This window comes from Plasmodium vivax, chromosome 3 (genome assembly GCF_000002415.2).
Source record: "Plasmodium vivax chromosome 3, whole genome shotgun sequence".
Lineage (NCBI taxonomy): Eukaryota > Apicomplexa > Aconoidasida > Haemosporida > Plasmodiidae > Plasmodium > Plasmodium vivax.
Window position 1 is genome coordinate 487,244 of NC_009908.2, and position 27,866 is coordinate 515,109.

Sequence of the window (27,866 nt, forward strand, 5' to 3'; positions counted from 1 at the left end):
CACACGTTGCGCAACGAATGTGGTGGTTGATCCTCGTGTGGTTAGCTACCCAGAGAAGGAAGCATTCCAAATCGTATGTAAAAAAAAAAACATACCGTCCTGGTTGCAGGGCTCTCCATTTCGTAGTGCCTCTCTTGACATGGCTCCCCCCTGCACACATCGCTGACTGGCCGCGCGGTGGGCTCCACCCTCATTCGTATGTCCCTCCCCCCGCGTGCGTGTACACCACGTGGCCGTGTAGATACCTGTTGATGGCTTCAAAATCTTTCGTGTTTATATCGAAAAATTGATTAAGTGAATTTTGGTACCTCACTGTTTCATTCCCCGTAGGTGGAGCTCCATTGGGGGGTAAAAGGCGAGGGGGGACGTGGGGTAAGCTGTAAGGCGGATCCACACGACAGCAGTTGTAGTGGCTGCTAATTTGGTAGTCACCGTGGTAGGCGCGCCCTTCTTCCTCCCCACCCACCTGTGCCTGCACAGCTTGGTCCCACATGGCCCTCTCAGATGATGGGCCGCTCTGTTCCCTTTTAAAGCTGCCAATGAAGCTTCCCTTCTTGTCTCCCTCAAAATGTGAATTATAAATGGTCAGGAATTTTTTAAAATTTTCCACCCGCTCTTTATCGTATGTGCTTCTTCCATAGGGTTCACTGTCCATGAGGGTCTTCCCCCCCAAGTCGACCCCCTTGTTCCATTTCTGCGGAGTGTGCAGCTCGTATGCATCGCTCTCCTTGTTCCATTTCTGCGGAGTGTGCAACTCGTATGCATCGCCCCCCTTGGGCACTTCCAAACATGTGCGTCCATTCTGCTGCTCCCCTCGGTGGTGGTCTTTCCCACTGGTGCAGCTAGCCATTTGGTTTGCTTCCCCTTCTGGGCCCTCTCCATTCGCTGCTCTACCAACCCGGTTGTAATAATAATACCTATGCTTGCATTTAGATCGAATCGTATCACTTCGTAAAAATGGGTGATTCTTCCTAACTACACGTGTCATCTTAAGCTTGTCTTTTCTCTCCCAGGAGGAGCTGCTCGATGTGGTTGACCTCTTTCGACCAGCTCGCTTCCTGTTTGACACGCTGCTGTCTTGGCTACCCGCCGCATTGCTACACCCCCAGAGGAGAGACGAACAGTTCATTTCACCAGTTAACATTCTATTAAAATTGCTGCAACAGTCGAATGGTAGCTTGTAACATTTGTTCTTCCCTCTGCTGATCAGGTGGGTGGAGGCGTCATCGCTTGGTGGGGTCTCCTTCCAGAAGGGGCTCTTCCCCTGGGGGGGCCTCACCATTTGGCTGCCACCCCGAGGCTGGTCATTTTGAGCGCCCCCATTTTGGCCATTTTGCGCGCCCCTATTTTCTTCATTTTCCGTGCCCCTATTTCCCCCCTGCTGATATGCCTCGTTCTCCCCGTGTTGCTTCCCCTGGTCAGGCGGCGCTTCGCACCGGTGGGGTGTTCTCTCCCAAGGCTGCCCTCCGTCGCGCGGCTCCGCGGCGCACTCCTCGAAATAGGTCTGGTAGATGCACGCCTTAAGTTGACTGCACAGGGATAAATAATTTTCCTCCGAGAGAGTCACCCTGGGGGGGAAGATACCACTGGGTTCTTTTTCCCCTTGGGTTGGTGGCCAGATGCGGCTTCCACCGACAAGGGGTCTTCCCTCCGGCGTGGCCAGCATATTGCTGTAGAAGTAGTGGTAGTAGGGGTAGCTCTCCTTGGGGATGCGCGTGCACCTCTCGCTTCCGAAGCGTAGGCCACTCCGACCATTGCGACCATTGAGATTGCTCCGATCGCTCCGATCGCCCTGGTCACTTCTACCCATTCGACCACCTCGGCTCACTATGTTACCCCTCCCAAGAGCGCCGCTTCCCCCCACCGCCATCCGCTCCTCCCTCCTCAGCAGCTCCAGAAACGTGCGGTTGCTTACAATGGTGTTGATTTTTTTGTCCTTCGTGCGGACTTTGCCCTTCTTAACCTTTTCCCCCTCTCCAGTTGGCGCGCACTGCGCCTCGCTGCTTACGACGTCGAGTGGATTCGCCGCCCAATACATGTCACTCGTGTCTACGCCTTTGTCTGCGTACTGCTTCGGTTCGTTTGTCTGTGTCCCCCCCGCATCGGCCACCTCCAAAGTGACCCGTCTCTCCCCCTTATCGCCTACCTCCAACGTGGAATCGCCCTGTCGGTCAAGGCTAAACGCGCGCGCCTGCTGCTCGCTCATCTTCTCCTCCAAGCGCATCCACCTCCGAATGGAAAATTTGCCCCTCCTGTGCCGCTTAAAAGATCTCGACTTTAACGTCTTCATGTACCTCATCTCGGTCTTCATTCTGTTGTATAGCCTCCTCAAGTTGTGCCTCATCTTCCTCAGCTCATGTGACTCCTTAGACTGATCATTTTCTTCAATGAGTCTCTCCAAATAGGTGACCCTATTTCTCATGAGCATAATTTCGTCCAGATACTCTGCATTTTTTAGCTCAAGCTCGTTAACGTAGGACAGTTTGTCCTTCAACATTTCTATAGTATCATTTAGTTTTTTATTTTCCTGGTTTTTTTGCATCACCTGAGATTTTAGCTCCCTGATTTCTTCGTACTGAAGATCCCCGAAATCTAGGGACTCCCTAATTTTCTGCTTGAGCAATTTGTTCCTATCATCTAGGGTGTTCAGGTAGTACTCATACCTGTCGATCAGCTTGGGGACGTAATCGTGGAGGAGGCAGTTTATAATTTTAATGATGCTGTCTATGGAGCTGCCGCCGTGGGTGCCGCCGCGATTACCTCCACGGGCGCTGCCAGTGCTGCTGCTGTTGTTGCTCCTCTTCTTCGACTTCCCCACCGTCCCCTCTAAGCTCTCTATCATTTGCTTGTAATACTCGATGTTCTTTTTGTTGTCACTTAAAAACTTGAAGCGGCGGAGACTTTTGGAGCTGCTTATAAAGGCAGCACCAGCCGTAGCAATCGTAGCAGCTGCTGTCGTGGCAGCGGCGGTCCTAGTAGCGACAGCCGTGGTGGTAGCTTCTTCCTTTGGCCCCAAATCTTTGGAGCTTTTTGTGCTTATGGCATGACTCATGTACATACAGCCAATATCGAAGGAGGACGTGTTCTGCTTCTTGTTCAACCTGTTGGCTAGTCCCTCTTGAAAAAAATAAAAATTGTCAAATGTTTTTTTGGAAGAACCTATCTGATAATATTTGGGGAAAGTCTCCTCTCGTGTTAGGAAAGAACTTTTGGAATCAAATCGGGGGGTATCTCCTGAGAAGCTGTGCTTAATTTCGATGCGTTCTTCGTGTGCTTTCTTTTTCACTCCTCTGCTTGTGTGTTCTTTGGGGGATTCCCCCTTCCGCTTGCCCCCTCCGATGCCACCTTTGTCTTTTGCTTCATCCTTCCCCCTGGCGCCTTTCCTCGTTTTCCCCTTGGAAGTGCCACTCCGCAGGGAAATCTCCTTCTTTATGCTCATAACCTCCGAGTTGTACGTCTTTATCGTGTGGGCCTTCCCGTTCAGTGTGGCGCTTCCCTTTCCGCCGCCCTTACCGCTGGCCTTACCGCTACCCTTCCCGCCGCTCCTCTTTGGCCCACTTCTCGACCCCTTTTCCAACTTTTTGTACAAACTGAGGAGGTGCAAGTCGTACTCCATGATTTCGTTTTTCATTTCCTCCATCCTGCTGTCCTTGGGCTGTTTTTTCCTCTTAATTTCTACGCTGCTAGAGTCACTCTTTTCCGTTCTCACTTCTTCCTCATTCAATGACGCCGCTTCGTCCATGCTCCCCCCGATCGTCTCTCTCTTCCCTCCATCTTTCCCCAACTTGACGATTTTCTTACCACTTCTCCTGTCGAAATAATCGGACAAGGTATGCAGATTCCCCTGTGTGTGTGATCTTCTCAACGGGTTGCCATACGCACTGGCGAAATCTGCGTGTGTTGGGTCGTACTTGGATTCGCTTGACGCTTTGGAAATATTTTCAGCAGAATTTTCTTTGAAGCTTTTACTACCGTTTGTCTTTTCATCTGTGAATATTCCCGAGTTGAGCGTTTCGTCTTTTTCGTCCAGACTGCTCAGGGAGAGCAGTTTCTTGTTTTTCTCTCTACATTTTTTGACGAAAAACTGCACGTTCTTGACTAGGTTCTTTAGTTTCCTGGACTTCCCCATTTTGCGGGTCGACTGGCGCGCTAACCGTAACGGGAACTACGCAACTGCAAAGCCCCCACGAGGGTGACACACCTCAGCAAGAATCCTCTGGGGCACCATCGACAAAGATGTTTGCCCACCTTTTCGCAAGAAAAAAAGAAATACCTCTTAAATGCGAAACATTTGATGGGCAGTTAACAGGAATGACAATGGCAGGATCTCCCCACCTGCACTGACAATGATTAGCCTTTAAAGGACCGCTTCACACGCTGTCGGCTGCGCAAAAGCTGCAACTTATTTGAAGGTCTGTTTAGCTATGTCTAGGGGGAAAATGAAAAGCATGTGAAGCATCACAGCCAGGCGAAAAGGCAATAACAAAAGGGGAGGGGTGCAAAAACGTGGGAACAAAAATAATGGAAAAATTCGTGGAAGACTAAAAACTAAAACAACGAAAAAAAAGGAAAAAAAAAACCACGTGTGGATTGGGACATGTAAGGTGAAAAGGTGGACAAAGGGGTGCAACTTTAAGTGGACTCAAAAAATAAAAAAACGCGAAAAAAAATTTTACATACTGCAGTATATTTTCTTTTCTTTTCCTATCACCGTCTGTAGGAGTAAACACCGCGTTGTTCGCGCAAAGGGGGGGTTAAAAAAAAAACATACACAAGGGTTGCTATGCGTACAGGTACATATACACATAAACAAGAAAACGCATAAACGCGCAAATACACTTGTATACACCCATATGCCACGCTTAAAACTGTAAAAGCAAAAGACCCAGCCGTTTCAGCATGCTGGTGTACACGTAGGAAGAATAAAAACATCACGATGCTGAAGAAGAACATTCCCCTCCTGGCAAAAACGCTAAAAACAGACACAAACAGACACAAACTGCTTGAACGAAGGAGCCAATTTTGTTCTACATTTATGCTCAGCAAAACGGGCTGATTAATTCCCCCTTTTTTTTTTTTTTTTTTTGCACACTTTAAAATGGAACAAAATAGCTATTCGTGTTGGGAAAACTTTCTGAACGTTCATACATTTTTTGCTTTTTTTTTTTTTTTACATTTTTAAATGTGTGCAAAAAAAAAAAAAAAGCCAAAAATGTGCTATTAACTGATGCACTTAAAAATTGGGGTGCTTCTCTCTTTATTAGGTTTTGTTCTGTTCGTTGTAGCTACTTAGGGGACCATCCTTCACCGCCATACTTTGCTACCATCCTTTGTGGCAGTTTTTTTCCTGCCGTCTTTTTTTTTTTTTTTTTTTTGTTCATAATTCCTGGTAAAAAAAAAAAAAAAATTCTGAACAGGCAATCACATTTAGCTCACTTCGTACTTCTTTTCCTCGTCAATTAGCTCGTTGGCCATCATCTGAGGGAAAAATTAAAAAAATAAACGCCCCCGCGCAAATGTGCTACATGGCGAGTACACTTACGTTGCCTATTTGTGGTGTGGTCAGTTGGGTGGGACTACGTAGGGGTACACTTTTCATGTGAGTTCAATCTACATAGACGTGAAGACCACCCGTTGGTGCAATTTTTATACACTCACCATGGCCGCTACAAAGCAACTTTTCTCAGCTGCGTTTATTTTCTCCTTGGTGTAATTCAAGCTGTCTTCAATTAAATCGTTCCTCTGTATGTCTTCTTCTATGAGGGAAGTTAATATTTCATTGTATACGACGTCATCGTCATTGCTCTGGAGGGGGGGAGGAACGGAAGAAAGTTGCAATTGTGTATCATTCGCAGCAAATGCGATTAAGCTGCACTGAATTATGCTATGCACAATGGACGTCGCCACATATGTTAGCAAAGTGCGACCGGAGAGGGGCACCCTCCAATGAGCACAAGCATATGCAAAAAAAAACAAACAAACAAACAAACAAACAAACAAACAAACAAACAAACAAACAAACAAACACATGTAACGAGTTCACGTTCTCTCCCTGTCGACTGCACATACATTTGGAATGTCCTTCACGTGTCTCCTTATGAGCATATTTTCTATAATTTTCGATTCGGTCATCCTGTCAGGGGGCAGCAAGTTGAAAAAGTAAAAAAATGTGGAACACGCAAAGGCGCATATATCACACATATGCACTCCATTTAACCGCAAAAATAGTAACCTAGCGATGACGCAAACATACCACATGGTCAGGTAGCCAAACTGGTGCATCCTTGCGTGAATTAACTCTGCTTTCTCCAGCATTTGCTCTTTGATATCTTTTGGGGATTTAATAATCTGCAAATAATGGGGAAGCACATTTGCAGCAATGTGTGCAACGAATGTGGGTATGCAAAACGAGCGAATGTGCACAGATGCGCGAACTTACTTGATCAATTTTGTTGATGATGTCATTCGGTTTGTACTCATCCAGTTTGTTTCCCTTGCCGCTGAAGGGGGGGGAGTAAGCAGGTTCATATGGGTATACGCACATATGCAGACGCACGTTTGCAAGCGCAAGTTACTATGCAGGGATGGAACACAGATGATACAGCGCTGCGCTCCTTATTGGTGAACTACTTGTGGTAAAGCAAAAAGGTGGGGGTGCCCCTGCAGACTATCATGTTGGGCGCGTAGTCGTTTTTCTCTATATTGTACTTCTTCAGCTTCAGCTGAATCTGCAAGGGGGGCAGCGGGGAGGACGGGGGAAATAATACACATTAAAGGGTTGTCCAATTGGGGGGATAAGCAGTAGGGGAAACGCTGCTGGGAAAAGCTGCAGAGTAAAAACTGCAGGGGAAACGCTGCTGGGAAAAACTGCAGTGCGCACATCCTCACGTTGTTCTCCTTAAACAGCTTGTGCAGGGTGTTTATAAACGGCTTGTACAAGAAGCACAAGAAGCAGGTGTTCTCGAACAGAACCAGAAGTATTTCGTTTCTCTTCGAGTCTTCAATGATCTGCGGAGGAAAGGGCGCGTTTTCGTGAGCTTGCCGCTGTGCAGGGGGGGAAAGGTGTGCCATTTAGGGGGTACCCAAAAGGAATGCCCCAAAATTAGGGTCATCCCCCCAACGCACCCACGGGGGAGCCTCTGTTTACCCCACACGTACCTCCTTCTCAAACGTGTCATGCGTTACGCAGACCGGGAAATTGCCCCCATTTCCCTCGTTCACCTTCTCGTAATCTTCGCTAACTGGCGTGAAAAATGGCTCGAAGATGTCCTTAACCGTGTCAGCACTTAACTCCTCCTTAGTGATGTTCCTCCTGCGCCGCCCTTTGTACAAATAGCAAGCGTAATCTTTGCTTTCCTCATGGTAAGTATACAAGAAATTAATATACTTAAGATTTAGTTTTTCAATTTCGCTTTTAATTTTTTGGATTCTTTTTTTCTCTTCACCCAGTTTGTTTTTATCTAAAACGAACAGCACGATGTTGTCTAGCTTGTCGAAAATATCGTCTGATATTTCTTTCATTTCGCTTAGGAAGTAAGTGACGTCCCTTTTTTCGTTCCATTTGAGGGTAGCATACCCTAACACACCCGAAAAAATTAAGGCACACAGGTAGATTTTTTTTTTCCTCCTATTGGACATAATATTGTTCTGTTGGTACTCGTTGAAGCTGCCTACACCTCTCTGTGCACTTTTGCAAAATTTTATTTTTTCATTTTTGCCATGCTTGGTAAAGGGGTGGTAGTAGTATCCCCCCCCTGCATGCGTGTAGTTAAGGTGGGAGACCTTCCTTTTGCTGCTTACAAATGTAAGCTTCGCCCCGTGCAGCCTAAGCAGTTTACTCATTCCTTTGTTCTGTGCCCAAAGCGGGGGGCTGATGCGTGAGACTGCAGCGCGCGTAGCTGCGCGTGTGCCGTTCATATGCATCATGAATCTTTTCGCCTAGCGCTGTGAATTTGGAGGCAGGCATGAGGTTGGCTCTCATGTGCCAGGTTTCAAATGTCAGCCCTTAAATGTTTGCCCTTAAATGTTTGCCCTCAAATGTCAGCTCTGAGCTCTCAACCCTTCATGGGAAACATTTCGACAACGTCGCAATGCCGCTGCATGAAATTCGCCGCTCCACGGAGCTGCTTCGCAGAAGTGTGAGGCCTTCCAATGGGGCCCTTCTGGCGAACGTGCGAATTTGACATACTCGTCAGTCACCCAATCGGAAATGATTTTTTTTTTTTTTTTTTCCTTTTTTTTGCAGCGTAAAACTGCGCATATTGGAACCCGTTCAACGTCGTATTTTTTTTTTTTTTTTTTTTTTTTCTGACCAGGAAAAGGGGAACTCGTTTTGCACTGTTCATGGGGCGGTTACTCCGGTATGCTTTCACGCGGTGAGTGTTTATCAACATCTTTAATACATTTTTTTTTTTTTCCTTCCACTTCATTTCGTTTCCTTGTTATCATTTCGCCGCTGATGGAGGGCCTTCCGCTTTTTTTCCTCCCCCCCGCTATGCAGCCCCATCGGTCAGGAAGTTCAACAAAAATGCCCCTCCCCAAAAAAAGGGGATTCTCAACAAGCGAATGAAGAACCTTCCCAGAGACTCAGCACCATGGGGGCAATTTAAGTGGCACACTTTGGCCAAATGGCTAAATGTATGTTGCGGCGCTCAGGGATACCTTTTCTGCGCCAAAAGGTGAACGCAGCATTATGATACGGTGTGCCCCATTTGCTGGGCCTCCCCCGAATTGAAGAGGTGTGAATGGGAGGAATGTGTTTGGTGAAACAGCCTAAGGTGTAGCGGCCCAAATGGGGAACCATAGACTGTGTGTGGGGGGTCCCTTTTCAATTTTGCAGTTCGGACTGACCAAGTAGTTCGTCTACATTGTTCACCCGTTTGACGAAATTGCCAAAGTGTGCACGCATTTTAAGGGGACGCCCACTACGAGCGGATTTTCTTCCCTTTTTTTTGCAACATCTCGAGGGGGAGAAGGGGATGCACATTTTGTCGGGCGTGCAAATTTGTTCATTTTCAAATGAAGCGGTGTGGCGGTGTGGCGGTTTGGCGGTTTGGCGGCGTGGCGGTGTGGCGGTGTGGCGGTGTGGCGGTTTGGCGGCGTGGCGGTTTGGCGGTGTGGCCTGTGTAATGGCCAACTGGGGAGAAAAAAGAAGAAAACTGATTATGGCACACATCAGCAGTGTGGCGAATGGGGACAGAAATCGTGCACCATACGATGAATCAAATCGCGCGTGACTTTTATGTGGCCGTGTGGCTAGCCCGCCCACCTCCATATGTTTGTATTTCCCCTCCTTTTTTTTTTTTTTTGGTAGTCCTTCATTTGAGTATTAACACACCGGAGACATTTCGCTCAATCCATTTTTCCTTCCTCTCCTTGGAGTTTAGCTTTAAGTAGAATATGGGTTCGTTGTTGTTCAGGCGGTTGTCTGCAGGGGGGGGTTGCGAAGGGGAGATGAGCGGGTGAGTTGAGAAGGTGAAATGTGCGGGTCAGCTGCACAGGCGAGTTGTGCGGGTGAATTCCACACGTATGCTGCACACATGTGTTGCACTGGTGAGTTGCACACGGGGGGACCCCCCTCGCTGCGCCTACCCGTTTTGTGCATATTTTTGTATATGGGGCACTTGAAGATGTGGAAGCTGGAGCTGTGCACGCGGCCCTTGGGGACGGCGGCGGGTTTGGCTGGTCTGGCAGGCTTGGCATGTTTGGCAGGCCTGGCCTGTTTGGAAGCCCCGGCGAGGGGCATCGCCACGGGAGAGCTCCTGGTGAGGAAGTAGACCTTGATGTAGGGCATGGGGCAGTAGAGGTACTTGCTGGTGGACTCCTTGATGAGCATATTTGTGGCGTCAAACATGGCGCCCTCGATGAAGAGGCCGCCCACGAAGTAGCCGTCCTCCCGGATGTCCTCCTCGTGGAAGTAGGAGGAGATTTGGTACTTGAGCTTCACGTTGTTGGCGTCGACCTTGGCCTCTGTGCAGATTTTCTGGCGGATGGCCAGCATCAGGCTCTGCGTGGGGGGCAGTGAAGTGAGGCGGTGAGGAAGTGAAGCGGCGACGTCACGCGGTGAAGCCACGCGGCGTTGGCGCGAGCGTGGCGCGTGGGAGTGCATAAACCGTAGGGTTGCAAAGCGGCGGCAAAGCGGGCGGCAAAGCGGGCGGCAAAGCGGACGGCAAAGAGTGCCTCCTAACTACCGCATAACAGCTTAGCGGCTTAACCGCCGCTCCACCGCTTAACCGCCGCTCCACCGCTTAACCGCCGCTTCGCCGCCCTGCCAGCTGACCCACCCGCGGGGACATGAAGGCGGCCAAGTTGAAGACGCGGTTGGCCAGGCGGGCGATGTATCGGTTGAGGTGGGAAACCTTGAGGGCGATCAGCCTGGCGTAGTGGAAAATCTGCAAGTTGGTGAAAAAGGAAGAGGCGATCCACCTCTTGGGCACACACAGATTCGAAATGGAAATGTACGTGTGGCGAATTTTTGCAAAGTTCATTTTCCCTTTAACAAAATTAATTATATTTGTCAAATCGTCATATATGATTCTGAGCAGGTTGTTATATTTATCTGTTTCCATTTTGAGGAAGGTAATGATGGGGCACTTCAAATTGTTTACGAAGAACTCATTTAGCTTGTTGGCATTTATAAAAGGAGGAAGGACCTGCGTCAAGACATGGATGATGGAAAAGATGTGTCTGTCGGATTTGGACTTATCCTTTGTCACCTTATATTCTAGCTTCTCTAAATTCTTCAAAATTTTTAAATTGTAATTTTGTAAATATAGGGTATTTAAAGAAGGGTGCAAATTGAAAATAGAAAAATCGGTTATAAAATTTAAGGACTTGACGTACCTCAGAAAAAGATTCTTATTAGAACTGTGCGGGCAGTAGTAGTATCTGTTATATTTATACTCATTATTAGAGTAAATCACCTTTTCATTTACATACTTGTTTAGGATAATGTTAAAGCATCTCTGGTCCGTCACGTCGATTATGGTACCACCGTATATGATATTCCCTATAAGGTAGAGCAGCAAATTGATGTCTATATTTTTGTTTCTGAAAAATTTGATTATGTTTTCCTTGGAGAGCTTCAGCTCGATGTCCGTGAACTCGTAGCAGTTGTTGAAGCCTTTGCTCTTGAATTTGCTCCTCTCTTGGATCAGCGCGTGGAAGAAGCAGAGGCTGAAGTGCAGCTTGTTCATCAGGATGCGTTCGTTCTCGCTCCTTTTGGGGCTCTTTTTTGGGCCACTTTTTTGGCCCCCTTTTTGTCCACTTTTTTGTCCACTTTTTTGACCCCCTTTTTTGCCCCCTTTTTCGCTCCACTCGGCGCCAACGTCGACGATGCCTTCGCGCGGGGTTCCGCTTCGGGGGGTCCGTCCAGCGTGTGCGGCAGCCGGGCCATTCTCCTCCCCGTCATCGTCCCCTTCGTCCGTTTCTCCATCCGCTTCTTCCATCTCTTCATCCGCTTCGTCCGTCTCTCCATCCGCTTCTTCCACTTCTTCCATCTCTTCATCCGCTTCCTCCTCCTCCCCCTCTTCTTCCTCCTCCTCCTGCGCCACGTTCGTGTAAATGTTGAGCAGGCCCGACTTCAAATTGTGGACGTTCTCGAAGGTGACCTTCACGCAGAGCTTGAGGAGGTAGTCGGGGAAGGACTTCACGGAGCTGGTGCTGATCCAGATTCTGAAGTCCGGGTTGGAGTACTGAATGTTGCAGGCCTCAATGTACTTTTCAATCTCCAGGATGAGATGGATATTCAGGTGGGCATTCTCGATTAGTACCCAGAACCCATTTTTTATGGAATCATTTAAGATCTGCAGCAAGTAGTTCTTATCGTTCTTGTTATAAATGATTAGGTTATTTTTTCCAGTAATTTTTTCACTCAGCATCATAATTTCGCTAGCTGTGCTTAGCCGGTGTTCAGACAGAATTAGGATCAATTTGTTCTGAGACGAGTGCTCGTAGCACTTGTATAGATCCTTCGCGTAGCTCTGAGAGCCTATGTTCAAGCACGCATCTACATAGTTATTCATGTTAAGTTTGAGAATGTCAAAGCGGAAGATTTTAAAAATGATTAACTTTTCAAAGTTGGTTAGTAGGTTCTTCAGGTCCTTGTGCTGCAAAATCGTGTGGTCCGTCTTGATGCTCCTGAATAGGTGCTCGTACTCGTTGAAGGCCTTTTTGAAGAAGAGGAGGTATTTTTCCCTCCTGATTAGCTTCTTCACGCTCAGGCACTCCTTCGCGCTCAGCCAGGGCAGGCTCTTCGTTTCGAAGCTGAAGGGGAACTGGGCCTCCCCGCTGGCGGCACGCGAGTTAGCGGCCTCCCGGTTAGCGGCACCCCCGTTAGAAACCCCCCCGTTAGCGGGTCGCCCCTCCTCCGGGTGGCCCCCCTGGAGCATCACGTTCCCCTCGCAGGAATTCAAAAAGTCGTCCTTCTCGCTCCCCTTGGGGAGTAGGAGGTACTCCTCCACGGTGCCGCTGACCAGGTGGCTTGCATTCCTTACTGCGGGGGGTTCTCCCATTGTCCTCTGCGTGGTGGCAGCCTGGGCATTACTCGAATCTTCCTCCGCCTCACGCACGTTGCACTCATCGGACTGGAGGCTATGAATAGACACGTCATCCGGCACCGTTTGGAGGTCTTCCTGTTCGCTGAGCTCATCCATGTCGTCGTCGTCCGAAGTGGGGGGTTCCTCCCCTCTCCCAGCATCACACGGTTCCTTCAAAACGGAGGAGGAGTCCACCAGTGCAGAGGTGCTCCCCAAAGCCTTGTCCGCATTTGACATATCATTCCGCTTCAATTGCACCTTTCGGAAGACCTCATTTCGAATTTCATCCCCCTTAGGGTAGTCGTCATACACAAAGAAGTAGTAATCGTCGTAGTCCATTTCGCCCTTGTATATATTAATCATGCAGACGAGGTAAAAAAAAAATATCTGTTGGTGCTTCTCCGAGAGAGTCCTAGAAATCTCGTAGTGAATCTTCCTCGTGAAAATGTTTAAAATATCTTTTTTTCTTTTATCTAGCAATTTGTTCTCTTCCGATTTGTCAATGCTAATGTTTAAAAGTTTTACGAAAGACAAAATTGAGAAATTATACATCGGGTTCAGCGTGACCAAGTTATTAATGCAGTGGTAAATGACGGAGATGTGCTCCGACATGCTCATGTAGTTTTTTCTAATCTTGGCTATCTCCAACTTATTCATTTTATATTCTTTCATTTTTTTTTTATTTTCAGCGTATATTTTGTTGGCGCGCTCGAAGCTGATTACAATGTCATCATCACTTAGGATATCCTCTTTGTAATTTAAAATGTGTAGAATTTCTTCCTCCTGGTTTACCATTTGTTCGTTGAGGCCGTGGATTTCATGAATGAGGGAACTTCTATGCTCGTTGGTGGCTCTAAACAGCTTGTCTATCAGGTTGGTTAGGAAGTACTCCTCCAGGATGTCCAGATTCGTGTTGAAGTCAATTACGTTCAGGTGATTCTGCGTGTTATCGTCGAACTGGGTGCTCCCGTACACGATGAAGTAGATGTTGAAGGCGCTGTCCACGGGGATGATTTTGTTGTTGAAGTTGACGCAGTTGTTTTGGGTCAGCGCGCCGCTCGCGGGGGGGGCGTCCCCAGATGGGCCATCCCCAGATGGGCCATCCCCAGATGGGCCATCCCCAGATGGGCGGACTCCAGATGAGCGGACTCCAGATGGGCCATCCCCAGATGGGCGGACTCCAGATGAGCGGACTTCAGATGAGCGAACTTCAGATGAGCAAACTTCAGATGAGCGGACTCCAGATGAGCGGACTCCAGATGAGCGAACTTCAGATGAGCGAACTCCAGATGAGCGGACTCCAGATGAGCGAACTTCAGATGAGCGAACTTCAGATGAGCGAACTTCAGATGAGCGAACTTCAGATGAGCGAACTTCAGATGAGCGAACTTCAGAAGATGTCGCTTCCGCCGGTGCTTCCTCCCCTTTTGGTGCTTCCCCCCCTTTTGGTGCTTCCCCCCCTTTTGGTGCTTCCTCCCCTTTTGGTGCTTCCTCCCCTTTTGGTGCGCTCCCCCCCTCTGGTGGGTTCACCACCTGGTTGGCGCCGGCGCCCCCCCGCTCGCGCCCAAAGCCGAGGAGGGTCTTCCCAATTTTGTAGTTAAACAGCGCGTTGAAGAGCACACTGCAGTCATCATCGTAGTGCGTGAAAAGGATGACATTCCCGAGCTGCATGCCCCGCTCTATTTTGTCGATAAAGTTGGAGCTGTTGTTTCGAAGGATCTCCACGTCCCTCTTCTTGTGGTAAACTTTTTTTAAGAAGTTGGTGACTATGAAGTGCGGGTCGATCAGCAGGTTGTACTTGATGCTGTTATTCATGATAACGATATTTTCGAAGTAGAACCTGCTGTTGGTGAGTCCATAGGAGACCCACTTTTCTATATTAATTTTTGATTCCAAGAAGCTGTAGATGGAGACGTCCTTCGTGTGCCTAATGTTGTACCTGCTTAAAATTGCGCGCACTTTCAGCTTGATAATTTTTCTGTACTCGTATGGAAAGTAGGACATGTAGTTGATGAGAGACGACACGATGATGCAGTCCCCAATGAGGAGGTCCCTTTTCTTCTTTAAGGTTTTTTTTTTGTTATTCCATTTGATTTCTTGCTCCAACAGACATGAAAGAATTATTTTTGACCTCTTAATTTTCTGCTTTATATTTTCAATTTTGTCGACTAGCTGGTTCTGCTTGATGGTGATTTCCTCCTTCTCCCTCTCGATGGTGCTCAAGTTACTGTTGACGATGCTGAGCTCTTCCTTGCATGCATCCAAGTAGCTAAGCTCTTTGTTTATTTCGCTTTCCAAAGTCAGCACTTCCTCCTTCTTAGGCTTCAACTCCTTGTTAATGATGAAGTAGTGGTAAATGGCGAGGATCCACTGGCACATGGTTTCGCACGCCTTGGACGCCTTCCTCACAAATTTAGGGTTAAAATTTTTGTTCTTAATTAGGGGAGATATCTTCGTGATCATTTCCTCTTCAATTAAATTTTTATCATAATGCTTCAAATTGTCTAGGAAAACTTTGGAGTCTCTAAAAATGGTCTTCTGCGCTAAGATCCAATAGTTGAGCGTTTTCGGTCTTATTAATTTTCCCTGCAGGTACTTTTCGTCCTCCTTTAAAAAGGTCAAGATGCACTGTATGACCATGACGACGATGGATGGGGGGTTGACAAACGCCTTCAACTCTCTGAGGTGCTCTACTTTCAATTTGTTCAAATTATTTAGCGAGTCATTAAGTAGAGCGAAACTTTTGGTTATTTCTTCGTTCACTTCATTTTTTAAATGTGTTATACTTTTTATCTTCGTCTTCATTTCGCATTCTTTTTTTTTTATTTCCGTCTGTTTGATGTACGCCTCTTTGGACTCTCTCTCCATTTGGTTGACTTTTTTTTTCATTTCTATATTTGTGCTGTTGAGCACTGGCTGCATGTTCAGCAGGTAGTTCTTCATCGTCTTGATGTCCTGCTCGCACTTGTGGAGTTTGTTTAGCGCCTTTCTGTAAAGGTCTATGTTAACGTCAAACTCCTTTCTCTTCACGTGGTAGAAGTGGTCAAAGTAGTGGAGGAAGTGGACGTACTTGTTGGAGTTCACGCACACGTGCACCTGCTTCTCCTCTTGGTACTTCTTCGCCAGGTGAATCACTTCCTTGTGGATCCGGATGAACACCTTGTCCGCCACGACCCCCTCCAGGCACTTGGCGTCCTGCTCCGGGTTCACCGCCTCGAGGTCGATGGAGGGTAGGGCGGCAGGAGCGGTAGGAGCGGTAGGAGCGGTAGACGCGGCGGGAGCCGTGGGGGGAGTGGGCTCGCCTATCGCCTTAGATGGGTCCCCTGTCCGCTCAGTCGGGTCGTCCACTTTTATGGCTGGCCCCTCCACCTTTATGGCTGACTCCTCCACGCCTCTATCCGGCTCTACGCTTCTATCCGGCTCCACGCCTCTGTCCACCCCGCGGAAGAAATCCCTCGTGATGACGTGCAGGCCCTCGTGGTTGTCCTCCTCGAAGTAGATGATGCGCGAGTTCTTGAGGACGTAGGGGAACTTGAGGACGGCGTCGGAGCTGCCGGCGGAGAGGTTCAGACTCACGTGAAAGCACTTCCGAATGGTCTTCTTATAAATGCCGTAGATGTTGGTGAGGTTCCTAGCCACGTGCTCCTCCTCGCATTTGTTCTTGCACTCGCTGTAAATCTTCTTTAAGTTGTCCTCATTGTAGAGGAGGTAGCTGTCCCCGTAGTTGTAAATGTTGTTCAGGTTCTCGAGGATGAAATCGAGGCTGCAATTCTCATCATTGAGGTAGTAGACGCATTGCTTTTCGTAAATTCCGCAATCGAAGAGGCACCTCTTGATTTCCTCCACAAATTGAGAGGCCTTGCTCTTCTTGTTCAGCTCGGACACCACGAGCGTCTTGTTAATTATGAAGGCACCGATTTTGTTGACCTTCCTCTTCACCGCGTCGTTGATGCCGATGCAAAGGATGTGCGAGTTCTCAGTCATGAACGTCTTGGTGATTTTGCAAATGTAAATGAGGACATTGTCGAAGAGGATGATGTTAATCTTCTCACTATTTCCATACTCGGAGATGTACCCATATACACAATTGTATAGCTCCTTAAAATCGGAGACCTGTTCATACACATTTTGGTATAAATTTAAAAAATTACAAAAGAGGAGTCCCCCATCATACTGACTAATAACCTTTTGATATTCCTCCTGGGGGAAGTATCTTCTAAAATTTGCCTTAACAATTTGTTCGCATTTTTTTTTTGCATTTTTTGAGAAAAAACTTTCCGCATAAAGGGCCTTATTTTCGTAGAGAAAGTACAGAAGCATTTGCTCCTTTCGAATGTTTATATTTTTGGACAAGTAATTTACGCACTTATATATGTCCCTCATATTGTTTATGTTAAAGGAGTGGAGGAAGATTTCTTTCCCCTCTCGGTCTTCCACACTGTAGAGGTAGTAACTGTACTTCATCCCTTTTACCCCCTTGTAGATGTCTATCTGCATCTGCACCAAGTCGGCCGCCAAGCTTTTTATATTAATATCGTAAATGCTAAACATGTTTTTCAGGCTGCAAAAGAAGATGTCAAAAATTTCCCTATACTTGTAGTTATTATAATATATGATGTTAAAATTGTTGTAGAGTCGGGACCCATTCGACGTGTTCGTATTCGTGTACGCATTATTCATCGTCGCTAGACAAGTCACGTCCTCCACGTACTTCACCCCCAAATTGGGATCTATAAAGAATTTATAATTAAACAGCATGCGTAAAAACTCGTGGGAGGAGAGGTAGTGACTCCCCCGGATGGAACCCACTTCCGTTTCTATATTAATATCGTCAATGTAAAAAACGCAGATGCGGTTATTCGTCGTGCCGTAAAAGTTGCTCCTCCTTTTGGTCAACTTCGATTCGATGTAATTCCTCACGTGGTTACTCGTCGTGCTGTAGGAAAAGTAAAAATCCACTGTGAAGAACTTATCCTTTGCCATCACCTTGTTCAGGTAGTAATCCACCGTGAGCGTCTTCCCTATGTTGCTGCACCCAGATATGATAATGCTCTTTTTGTTTTTCATAAAAATTTCCATATTATATATCATCGACAGGTGCTTCTTCTGCTTTATCATCACGTCGGTGCTGCTCAGGCACTCGTCCATCAGGGTGAACTTGTTCTCCTTGCTCTTCAGGTGGCTCATCACGTTCCTTTCGTACTTGAAGTAAAAGTCGAACAGGTTTATCCGCAGCTGAGGAGCGGTGGTATGCGGAGCGGTGCTAAGCGAAGCGGCGCTGTGCGAGGCGGCGGGGGGAGAAGCGCCGCGTTGTCCACCACTGCGTTGTCTATCACCGCGTTGTCTACCACTACTTCGCATAGCGCCGCTCCCCTTAGCACCGCTCCGCATACCACCGCTTCTCATAGCACCCCTCCCCGCCAAACCATACACATCGTTGTAGTAACTCACGCTTTGCAGCACGTCGTCCACGCCGCCCGGGGCGTGCTCGTTAAGGTACCTCTTCCTCCTTCGCCCCCCCCGCCGCGCCAAGTAGCGCTCGTCGCCGCTCGAGTTCGAGTCGGAGCTGCAGTTCCCGTAGCACTTGCCGAAGAGCCACCCCTGCTCGCCCTCCCCCAGCCGGGGGTCGTAGCCCTTGAACAGGTTCCTGCACTTGCGCGCGGTGCTCAGGTAGTAGTCGTACATGCTGTTGACGTTTTCGTAGTGGCGCTCGATGGGCTCGTTCCGCTCGTTGTAGATGTCCACGTCGGAGCTGCAATCGCTTGGGTGGGAGCTGCAATCGCTTGGGTAATCGCTACTGTGGGGGCTGCCAGCATCGCCTGTGTTGGCGCTGATGAGGGGGGTCCCCTCCTCCTGCTCAGCTGATCCTCTCTTATGTGGGGTCTCCTCCACCTCCTCAGCCGCTCCTCTCCTATGTGTGGCCTCCTCCACTTGCTTAGCCGCTTCCCTCACTTGGGGGGTCTCCTCTTGCGCGGCCACACCGCCAACCGAGCTAGCCAAGTCGCCACCCTCATCGGGGGCGTCCGCCGCTGCGACCCCACCCCCGTGAAGCTGTCTAACATCTATGAGTCTCCCCTCGAGCGTCTCAAAAGTTAGCTTCAATTTGTGTCTGACAATCTGCCTGCAAAGAAAATCGTTGAATATCTTTCGGCCCCTTTTGTACGTATTAGAACCCACACTCCAAATCAAAGCGTAGACGAAGATAGATGTAATATATTTCTGGTAACTCTCACTCTTCGTGGAATCATTAATCTCAAAGGAGCAGTAGGAAAACAAGCTGTCAATACACTTAATAAAAGAAATGCAATAGTAGTACTCATTAAAAGTGTAGACAAATAAATTGTTGATGCTGATGAAGAGGAGGGACTTGTAAAAAAAAACGATAAATAAATTTATCAAAATGTGCTTGTGAATGGGATCAAAATTGGTGGTCAGCGAGTTTACGTACGAACAGATGTACGAAGCGATGTCCAAATCGTAGTTATTTAAAATGATCAGTCCGCATCTACTCACTGTGGCCATGGTGATGTCTTTCAAGTCGTGCGTCTCCATTATAAACCGCGTATGATCATGTATCGGGATGATATCACATTTGGATAAACACAGAATTTTCGATTCGTCCAAAACGGAGTTCAAATTTTCAATCCACAGGGAGTGGAGGTAACAATCAAAATAAATAATGTTAAGGTAGTCGCTTCTATTGAAGGTAGAATTTATTTCTATTATTTTTTTTGTTAATATCCCATGAACCCATTTATTTGATACCTCTTCGTAAAATCCCAGCATGTCCATCTCCCGCACCACGTTGGCATTTATCACGTAGTCGTTCATTTTTCTTTTGATTATGTCCCTATCGTTGATGGTGTTAATCGTTCTTGATAAAATTTTGTAGGATGTCGTTTTGGAGAGTGGGTAGGAGAGGAAGAGAATGCCCGTGTGGAACTTGATCATATTGTACAGCTGAATAAGTTTGCTAACATACCTGTCTGTGCCTACGTAATTCAACTCGAGCATTTTTTTTTTTAGCATTTTTTTGAGGTAATCTTCCACGATTTCTTTTTTGCTTAGGAACAGTTTGCTGCCTTGGTGACTTTCTTCCTTCGCGGGTGCTTTTCCCTCAGCGGGCGGCATCTCCACGCCCACTTCTGAGTCGTCCGGTGGGCGGTCTCCCGCGTTGTCTTTCGTGCCTCCGGGGGCGTTTCCAAGCTGGGGTCGCTCCCCCTGCGCATTGCGCTGATTGGAGTCATCGCCCCTTTCGCCGCGTTCGCCGCGTTCACCCCTTTCGCCGCTTCCACCCCTTTCGCCGCTTCCACCCCTTTCGCCGCTTCCACCCCTTTCGCCGCTTCCTCTCCTTTCTCCGCTTCCACCCCTTTCGCCGCTTCCCCCCGGCTCGCTCACCATATTGCAGTAGAAACTCTTCAAGTACATGAGGATGCTGCTGTCGTTGTTCCGCTTGCTGGAAAGGATGCACTTCAAGTCGACGGCGCCGCAGGCCTTGCCGGGCGGGCTGAGGGACTGGTTGTAGGCGTACAGCTCGTAGAAGATGTTCTTCATAATGGTGAGGAATATGTAGATGTCGTTCCGGACGATGGACGGCATTATGCACTCAACAATAGCGATGAACAAAAATTTATACTCGTAGAAAATGTTCTTATTATGATTGTTGTTGTCCTTATCGACGATAATTTTCCCCATGACGTAGGTTATCTTCTTCACAGTCCTCAAATCATATTTATAATGTTTTTGGGGACTTAAATTATTCTCGCATAGCTCGAAGAGGAGGATAATCTTTTTCGACAGCACCTTGCTGTATTTGTAGCCCTTGGAGTACAGCATGACCTCCACGATCGTGAAAAAGTCTGGCTTAATAAAATTGAAAAAGCGAAACAGAGCCTTGATGTTGTTTGGCAGCGCGCTCCTGCCTTTGTAAAATGGGTTGATGATAATGAAAATGTTGAACTCTTCGTTAATCTTTATGTACTTCCCTTCGAAGAAGAGCATGTTTTTTCTGCCCCCCGGCAGGGGGGCCACGCCAGAGGGGTGGGCGGCGCGAGACAGGTGGGCCACGCCAGACTGATGCTCCTTCCCATTTGGGTGGTCTCCTCCATGCGGATGCTCCCCCGCCCCGTCGGCCGCGTCACCCCCCCCCGGGTGCCCGATCCCCGCAAAGCTGCCGCCACGGTTGATGCCGCCCCGGTTGACGCCGCCCCGGCTGAACTTCCTCGACTTGGCGCTAAACAAGTTACACAGCTGCTGAGCCAGCACGCTGAGGGCCTCTATAGTTATGCGGTTAAACTCATCAAAGCAAAAAAATATCCCATTGGTGGCAATTCCAAAGAATAAATTTTTCAGAAAGTCAAAGTTTATGTTGCAACTGCAGTTGTAGACGAAGTAAAATTTCCCCACGAATTTGGAAAAATACTTTGTAGTCTCCGTCTTCCCTGTCCCAGCCAACCCTACAGAGCATACCCCCAGCTTAGAGCTATAAGAATGCAAAATCGATATGAAATATTTATTTATCAAGCTGGTGAGAATAATCTTATTATCATTGTGGATGTACTCGTAGCCGTATATGTAAGACTCGTTCAAATATTTGATGTACAAATTTTTGTTATAATAGAAATACTTGAGCTGTATTAACCAGTTGAAGTTATTAACATCGTTGACTTTTTTTTTTATTAACTCCTCTACAATGTCTCTGTTGTGAACTAGCGAAATGATGAGGGTGTGTAGGAGGACGCTCTTCTTCTTCTCCACTCGGTTAATTATGTGGATGTATTCGTATAGCTCTTCATTTAGGAGCTTCTTATACTTGCCCAGATTGTTGTACTTTAGGAAGAGCTCCACGAGGTTGGACCAGAAGAGGTTCTTTATGATAAGCACGAACTGGCTGTTCTTGTTCAGGGAGAAGAGGATCTTTTTGTTCACCGACGGGGGGGTGACCGATGAGGGGGTAAGTTGCACAGGGGAAGCATCAAGCGGGGCAACCCCATCGTGAGGGACTCCCCCGTCGAGCGGCTTCGCCACCCCCTCATCCGCCACACTCCCGGCGGACGAAAAACTGCTCGCGGAGTCGCCCGAGTCATAGTCATCATACGACTTGCACTGAGAGTAACTCTTAATGTCATTGTTGCTCTTGAGGAAGTCATCCTCCTTTATGTCCATCAGATTTTTATACTCCAAAATGTTATCGTAGATTTGCTTCTTCACGCTGAAGAACATCTCCTTTTCCACCTCCACGAGTATCTCCGTGATCTCTTTTTTTTCAATTTGAATTTCGTTGCAGAGGAGGAGTTGCTCTCCCCTCTGGGATTGAAACGCCACGATGTGCCCATTCACGATCACCAACTTGTAAATGCTGTTAAAAATCTTAAACAGGTAGGTGTTTATCTGGTCGTTGATGTTGGAGGAAATCAAGTTGATGAGGTCGTCTGTGCTCAGGAAGTAGAAGCGGTTGAAGATTTCCCTTTTGAGGTCTAGGTACTCGTTGATGCTCTTCAGGAGCAGGTTCAGGTTGCTGTACAGCTCGGCCAGCTTCTCCTTGGTGTCCTTCCGGGCGCAGAACTTCTCCAGCTTCTTGTCTTCCTCGATGAGCTTGCACAGGTTGAGGAAGTTGCTGTAGATGAGCTTGTACCTGCGGGGGGAGGGGAAAAGGAGGAAAAGAGGTGAGCGCGTGAAAGGGAGGAAAAGAGGTGAGCGCGTGAAAAGGGGAAAATGTAACAACAAAGTACTAATTGACAACATTGCGACCGCTCCCAGCAAAACGCTGCCGCTACACCGCCGCACTGCCGCCGCGCTGATGCCCACTTTTTCGACTCGTTGGCCAGCTGCTTGGAAATGTCCGTGAGCACGAAGATCCGGCTGAGGTAGAGAAAAAGGTTCTGGCTCTTCTTCAACGTGTGGATGATGTTGTTGGCGTTCATCATCATGTTCTGGTTGTTGATTATGTCGATGTGGTAAATTTCGTAGATGTTTATTATGAGCAGGTTCTGGTTCACCACCAGGTTCTCCTCAATCTTGGCCAAAATTTCGTTCATGTTGGAGATGATCCAGATTTTGTTGTTCTCCTCCTGCTTCATTTGGAACTCGATTTTGCTGAAGTTGTTCTTTATCTTCCCCAAAAACTGCGAGGCGAAGGGGTAGCGGCGAAGGGGTGGTAGCGGCGAAGGGGTGGTAGCGGCGAAGAGGTGGTAGCGGCGAAGAGGTGGTAGCGGCGAAGAGGTGGTAGCGGCGAAGAGGTGGTAGAGGCGCCCCCCAGGGGAAAAGCGGTTTACAAGCAAATGGACATTCTTACAAATGACGAGGTGAAACGACCGCGTCTGCTTTTAGACAGGGCAAAGTGGAAAGGAGCTTTCCTTTTGTTATACACCCACACGGTTCCCCCCTTCGGGGTGCCCCTTTCTCGCCCTACCTTCTCAATGGCATTCTCCTTATTGGCCTTCTCACAAATGTTAATAATGCTGGTTATTTTGTTGTTTATGTTCAGCTTGAGGAGCTCGTTAAAAGTTATCGTGTTGAAGTCGATGTTGTTCTTGTCGTCGATAATTTTGGCAATCTACAAGGTGAGGGAGTGAACAGGGATGTGGTCAGCACGCTACTTTGCCATACGCGCCTCCCTCAGTGTGCGCACCCCTCGTGGAAGCGGCAACCCGCTTCTGATCCTACCTGCTCCTTGTGCCTCTCCTTTATGCTCGGCTTCCTCAACGAAATTAACAGAGACACGTACGAATTGAAGAAGGTCAGCTTCTCATTCATCTTTTTGATTAACCCATTCTTATTTTTGTAGTACTCATTGGCGTGCTTGTTAATTTTGTTCATATTTTTCAGGATCAAGTTAAAGTCGTCTTCTATTTTTTTGTGGTTGAGGGAGTTAATTTTTTTGTCGAACCGCTCGTCCATCGACTTTATGCTTTTGTAAATGAGCCAGAAGGTGTAGTACAGGTTCAGCTCCTGAGTGGGTGATGGGGGGGTGGAGAGCAGATTCACATTAGATGAGTGACTTTTGTGGGGGGTTATTCTAAGGAGGGGCCAGCCACATCCGCCGCTTGTCTCGAAGTGCGTAGGGGAGAAGCGCTACATAGTAGACACTTCATAGTAGACACTTCACAGTGGGCGCTTTTCTCTTCAGACGGACCGCTCCTCCGCCTCACATTTTGAATCTTGGGGAGGATCGAGAAATCGGACATCTCAATGTTGAAGAGCTTTTCCCGGTAATTGATCTCCTTTGACTCCTTGATGAGAACGGCTAGCTGATTCTGGACGGTCAGGATAAACTTGTTAATGCTCAGGTAGTTGCTCTCATCGTTGAAGCTTTTGATGGACTGCACATTCTCCTTCATGTCAACAATGCTGCTTTGGAATTTCGATTCGTCATTTATGAGCTCTTCGAGGAGAATGTTTTTCTGCTTAACTATGTGCTCGTTCACCTCCTTGACAATTTTTTCTATCTTGCTGGGTCGGTTGACTATTTTCCAGTAGGAGAGATAATCGTCGTTGGAAAACTTGTAGTTGAGCTTGTTCAGGCAGTTGAAGAGGACGTTGATTTCTTTGATGTCGTGCGAGACGAAGTCCAGGCTCTTCTTCATGTCCTTGATGTACTCCTCCTTTTCGTAGATGTCCTGAATTTTGTTGGTCTTCTTTTTCAGCCTCACGATGATGGAGTTGTAGAACATGAGGTTCGACGTGTACTTTTCTTTGTACCTGCGGTGAGGAAGCAGTGTGGGGGTGCGGAAGCAGAGTTGGAGGTGCGGAAGCGTCCGGGGGTGCACCCCAAGCGGGACTCTCTTTCCACCCCCCACCCCTACAAGTTCAAACTGCGCAACAGAAGTTGCAAAAGAACCTACCGCTGCACAATAATGTTGGTCAAAGCCTTGATATAATTGTTAACCTCATTTATGATGAAAAGCTTGATGTCTTTGCATTTGACGAGGAAGATCCCCAAGTTGATGTTATCCTCGATGGTCTCATTAATGTTTTGTATCTTCTCAAAATTTTTGTAAATGATATTTTGAATATGCTCCACACTCGTGTTGATGTCAATATTTTTGATGGCCTCATTAACATTGAAATTGAGAATGTCAGCGTGCTTGTTAATTTTGGACAAGTAGCTATCTATCATATTTTTTGACTCGTCAAAAAGGTGCCTTATGTGAAGCAACTTTTCACATATAAATTTGTCACTTTCCTTGATAGATTTGTAGAAAATAAATTTGTCGTTTTTGAACACCTGTGGGATTACTAACTTTTCTATTTTTTCTATCTGCTGGTATTTTATGAGCGTGGAGTAGATGAGGTCTTCCAACTTTTCGAAGAAGGAGAGGGGACTGTTGTCTAGAATAAATCTGGAGTAGTCAAATTTCTTCGTCACGTTAATTACAAATACGGGCAAGTAATTTTTGTTCTTCTTGCAGCTCACCATGTTTTGCACGAACATGTTTGCAAACTCGTCCATGTTGCTAACCAACATTTCGTTTATTCTCCTTTCGATGATCAGCTTCAATATGTTGAAGAAGATCCTTATCTTGGTGTACTTGAAGGTCTCCGTGGAGATGTCCTTCAGGTTGTAGTTGCCCTTGGTGCAGTTCTTCAGGTTCTCCTCGATGATCGCCTTCATGTCGTTCATCCAGCCGCTGTTCACGCGTTCGAAGGACTGCGCGGGGGGGGGGGGGGGGTGGTGAGAAGGTGTAACGAATTTCAAACGAAGTTGAAACGAAGTTGTCGCGAATGTAACAATGAGCTGCATACTAAGCCGCGTATTCGCATGCGGGCTTCCTCGCGACGAGCCTTGCGCAGGCCACCCCCGTTCAGCCCCCCTGCAGAAGTCGTTTCGTCCAATTTTGCCATATCTTTTTGGGCACCCCCCTTTTTTTATATGTTCTTATTTTGGCTCTCCCTCTCCCTCTCTATCCGTCTCTCTCTGTCTCTTCCCCTATCTGCCACCGCTCTTCCCACCGCTCTTCCCCCCGCTCACCTTCAAAACGGAGGCGTTCTGCGCCTGGAAGAAGTCGTTCATCTCGTAGGGACTCGAAATGGTGGTATCAAAAATGGATATCCTAACCAAGGCACACTTGTTTATAATGCCCAAAAAAGTCTTGATGACTTTCTTGTTCTCCAGCAGCACACACTGCTTAATGATGTTCTTCTTATTCTCAAAATCGTAGTTGTAGTATTTTATTTCGTTCTTATCTCTGTACAACTGGGGGGGAAATTTAAAAAATTTGTTGCTGCAAATTCGTCTGCCTAGCCAGACATTACAAAAGGTGTTCAAATTGCTGGCAATGGATTGCACATCAGTGGCATTCTTTATGATTGAATTCCTTTCGGCAATTTCGTGCACATCGTTCAGAATACAATTGAAGTGGGCAAACTTGTTGTCAATTTCTGCAAAGTGTAGCCTTCTCTTCAAGTTGGTAGATCTGTTTTTAATGGCGTTAAAAATTTTCTCTGCGTATAGTATTGGATTTTCGCTAGTAAAAAAAAACTGCATTCTATGAATTTCGAAAAATTCGTTCGATGTTTTTTTCTTTACTATAAACAAATTCGACTCGTAGTTATAATCATAAATGTATATGTCATCAAAGACGCTTTGAAATATGTTCTTTTGTTGTGAGGTCACTCCTTTCGCCTTAAACGGAACGACGTTCCTTTCCTTTTTCTTTAAATTTTCATGATTTGACTCCTTTGCTGACTTGTTTTTTTCGCCTATTTGGTCCTCTGGGATTTCCTCCTCCTTCAGCTCCTTCACTATTTCGTCTATCGTGAATATGTCGAAAGAGGAGTCCTCATAGTTTAGTATGTCTTGCCATTTGTAATTGGCTTCCTCCGAATCGAGCAGCCTCTTTTTGTCATTTAGCGCATCGTATATATTGATGCTTTTATATTTCTTCTTTATCTTTTCTATAGTGATAAATCTGGGCTCCCTCTCCCTTTTGTTTTTGAACGGCACGAACAGCTTGCACTTTTTCTCCTTCGACGAGAAGTCCCGGTCGTAAATTTCTTCCACCTTGAAGATGTCTGCGTCGGGGTGGGTTTGGAGGCGCACAGGTGGAGGTGCACACACACAGGGGCGCGGTGACTCCAGCGGCAGCCTATTTTGCGCCTCCTGCGCTGATCTGCCTAGCTACCAACATGCCTTCCCCCTTGGCTCACCTTCATCGCCCTCCCTGTCGTAGCAGAAGTTCTGCGCCGAAAGGTAATTCTTTTCCTTGTCCTTTTCCCTGGCCCTCTTCTTAGGGCTGCCCCTCATTAAATTCTGCGGTTGTGGGGGGGAAGTTCCAATTTTCATGTGCACATTGTTTCTTTTTTAGGAGTGCCCACAGGGCAGAGAGGGGCAGCTGAAGAAGCGTTGCGCGTGAACACGTGTGATTAATTTGTGCCATCCTGGTTGCACCCCTTATAACGATCTTTGCGTCTGCACCCCCTCAATCATTTTCACTTCGCGAAAAGTTACACACATGTATGTTCACACAAATATGACCATCTACATACGCGATGGTGTGTGCCCCCTTTTTTTGTTACCTTCAAATTGTCCGAGTCGCAAAAAATGTTCGATAAAAAAACATTCTGCTTAATCTCAATATTTTTTGCGCTCATCTTTTTCACATTTTCATGCAGATTTTGTCTCAAGTTAGACTTGGAAAAAAAGAAATATATATAAATTAGACACTACAATTGTGGGGTAAAAGTCCATGCATTCTTTTCACATAAATTTCTTTTTCTCCCTTTTGAAGCATTTCGCCTAGCATCATTCGTGGCGTGTCAAAAAAGGCAATTTTTCGCCTGAACGGTTAAGGTGATAATGAAAGAAAAAAAAAAAAAAAAAAAATAGCCAAATAGTCAAGTAGCCAAATAGCTAAATAGCCAAAAAGCCAAAAAGCCATGTACCAATGCTGAGAAGGGAAGATGGCAGGAGGAGGCCCACACATTCCGCTACACATCCCCTTCCCTTTCGAAAATGCGAATTCGATTTGAATAACAATTGGTAAGACAAGTTTGTGCTCCACGCGCTTCTCCCATTTGCGGGGAGCTTAAAAAGGTGTATACCCCCGCTAGAGGAAAAAATAGTATGAACACGCTACGGGCAGTGATATTTATTTCGCAACTTGAACCTTTGGACATCTCTACATTGCGCAATACCGCCGCTTGGTCAAAAAATGCAGAAAAAATTACGGGAAAAGGAAGTCTATATCCTTTGCAAAAGACACGATTTTAAGCGAAACCTTGGAACCTTTGTGTGAAGCTATTTACCAAAACGTGGAAGCGATTTTTTGCCCCTCCTTGGCTGCCTTTTTTTTTTTTTTTTTTGTGGCATTATTTTTTGTTAAAAAATTT

General features: G+C 47.0%; 3 protein-coding genes across 3 annotated transcripts, besides 6 other annotated features; all 3 read right to left on the reverse strand.

Annotated features, from left to right (window-relative positions):
- Positions 1 to 190: 190 nt before the first annotated feature.
- PVX_000540 (hypothetical protein, conserved) lies at positions 191 to 4,129 on the reverse strand (the record flags this gene model as incomplete). The annotated part of the gene is made up of 1 exon (XM_024731244.1): positions 191 to 4,129. The coding sequence occupies one exon, from the start codon at positions 4,127 to 4,129 to the stop codon at positions 191 to 193; it is 3,939 nt and encodes a 1,312-aa protein (XP_024586906.1).
- Positions 4,130 to 5,326: 1,197 nt separating this feature from the next.
- Positions 5,327 to 5,346: a microsatellite.
- Positions 5,347 to 5,427: 81 nt separating this feature from the next.
- Positions 5,428 to 8,205, reverse strand: PVX_000535 (thioredoxin, putative; the record flags this gene model as incomplete). Its single annotated transcript, XM_024731245.1, has 8 exons — positions 7,159 to 8,205; positions 6,889 to 7,008; positions 6,631 to 6,728; positions 6,440 to 6,500; positions 6,254 to 6,348; positions 6,070 to 6,133; positions 5,659 to 5,805; positions 5,428 to 5,478 (listed from the first exon to the last, which is right to left on the reverse strand). Exons 1-8 carry the CDS (start codon positions 7,924 to 7,926, stop codon positions 5,428 to 5,430), a joined length of 1,404 nt encoding a protein of 467 aa, XP_024586905.1. The 5' UTR covers positions 7,927 to 8,205.
- Positions 5,938 to 5,998: a microsatellite.
- Positions 8,185 to 8,212: a microsatellite.
- A 42-nt stretch (positions 8,213 to 8,254) lies between these two features.
- Positions 8,255 to 8,278: a microsatellite.
- A 1,039-nt stretch (positions 8,279 to 9,317) lies between these two features.
- PVX_000530 (hypothetical protein, conserved) lies at positions 9,318 to 27,128 on the reverse strand (the record flags this gene model as incomplete). Its single annotated transcript, XM_024731246.1, has 13 exons — positions 9,318 to 9,427; positions 9,592 to 10,006; positions 10,284 to 17,771; positions 17,988 to 19,757; positions 19,935 to 22,170; positions 22,344 to 22,660; positions 22,948 to 23,091; positions 23,202 to 23,486; positions 23,687 to 24,236; positions 24,380 to 25,185; positions 25,507 to 26,549; positions 26,685 to 26,787; positions 27,054 to 27,128. 13 exons carry the CDS (start codon positions 27,126 to 27,128, stop codon positions 9,318 to 9,320), a joined length of 15,342 nt encoding a protein of 5,113 aa, XP_024586904.1.
- Positions 11,386 to 11,450: a microsatellite.
- Positions 27,129 to 27,307: 179 nt separating the features above from the next.
- Positions 27,308 to 27,331: a microsatellite.
- Between the last annotated feature and the right edge of the window lie 535 nt (positions 27,332 to 27,866).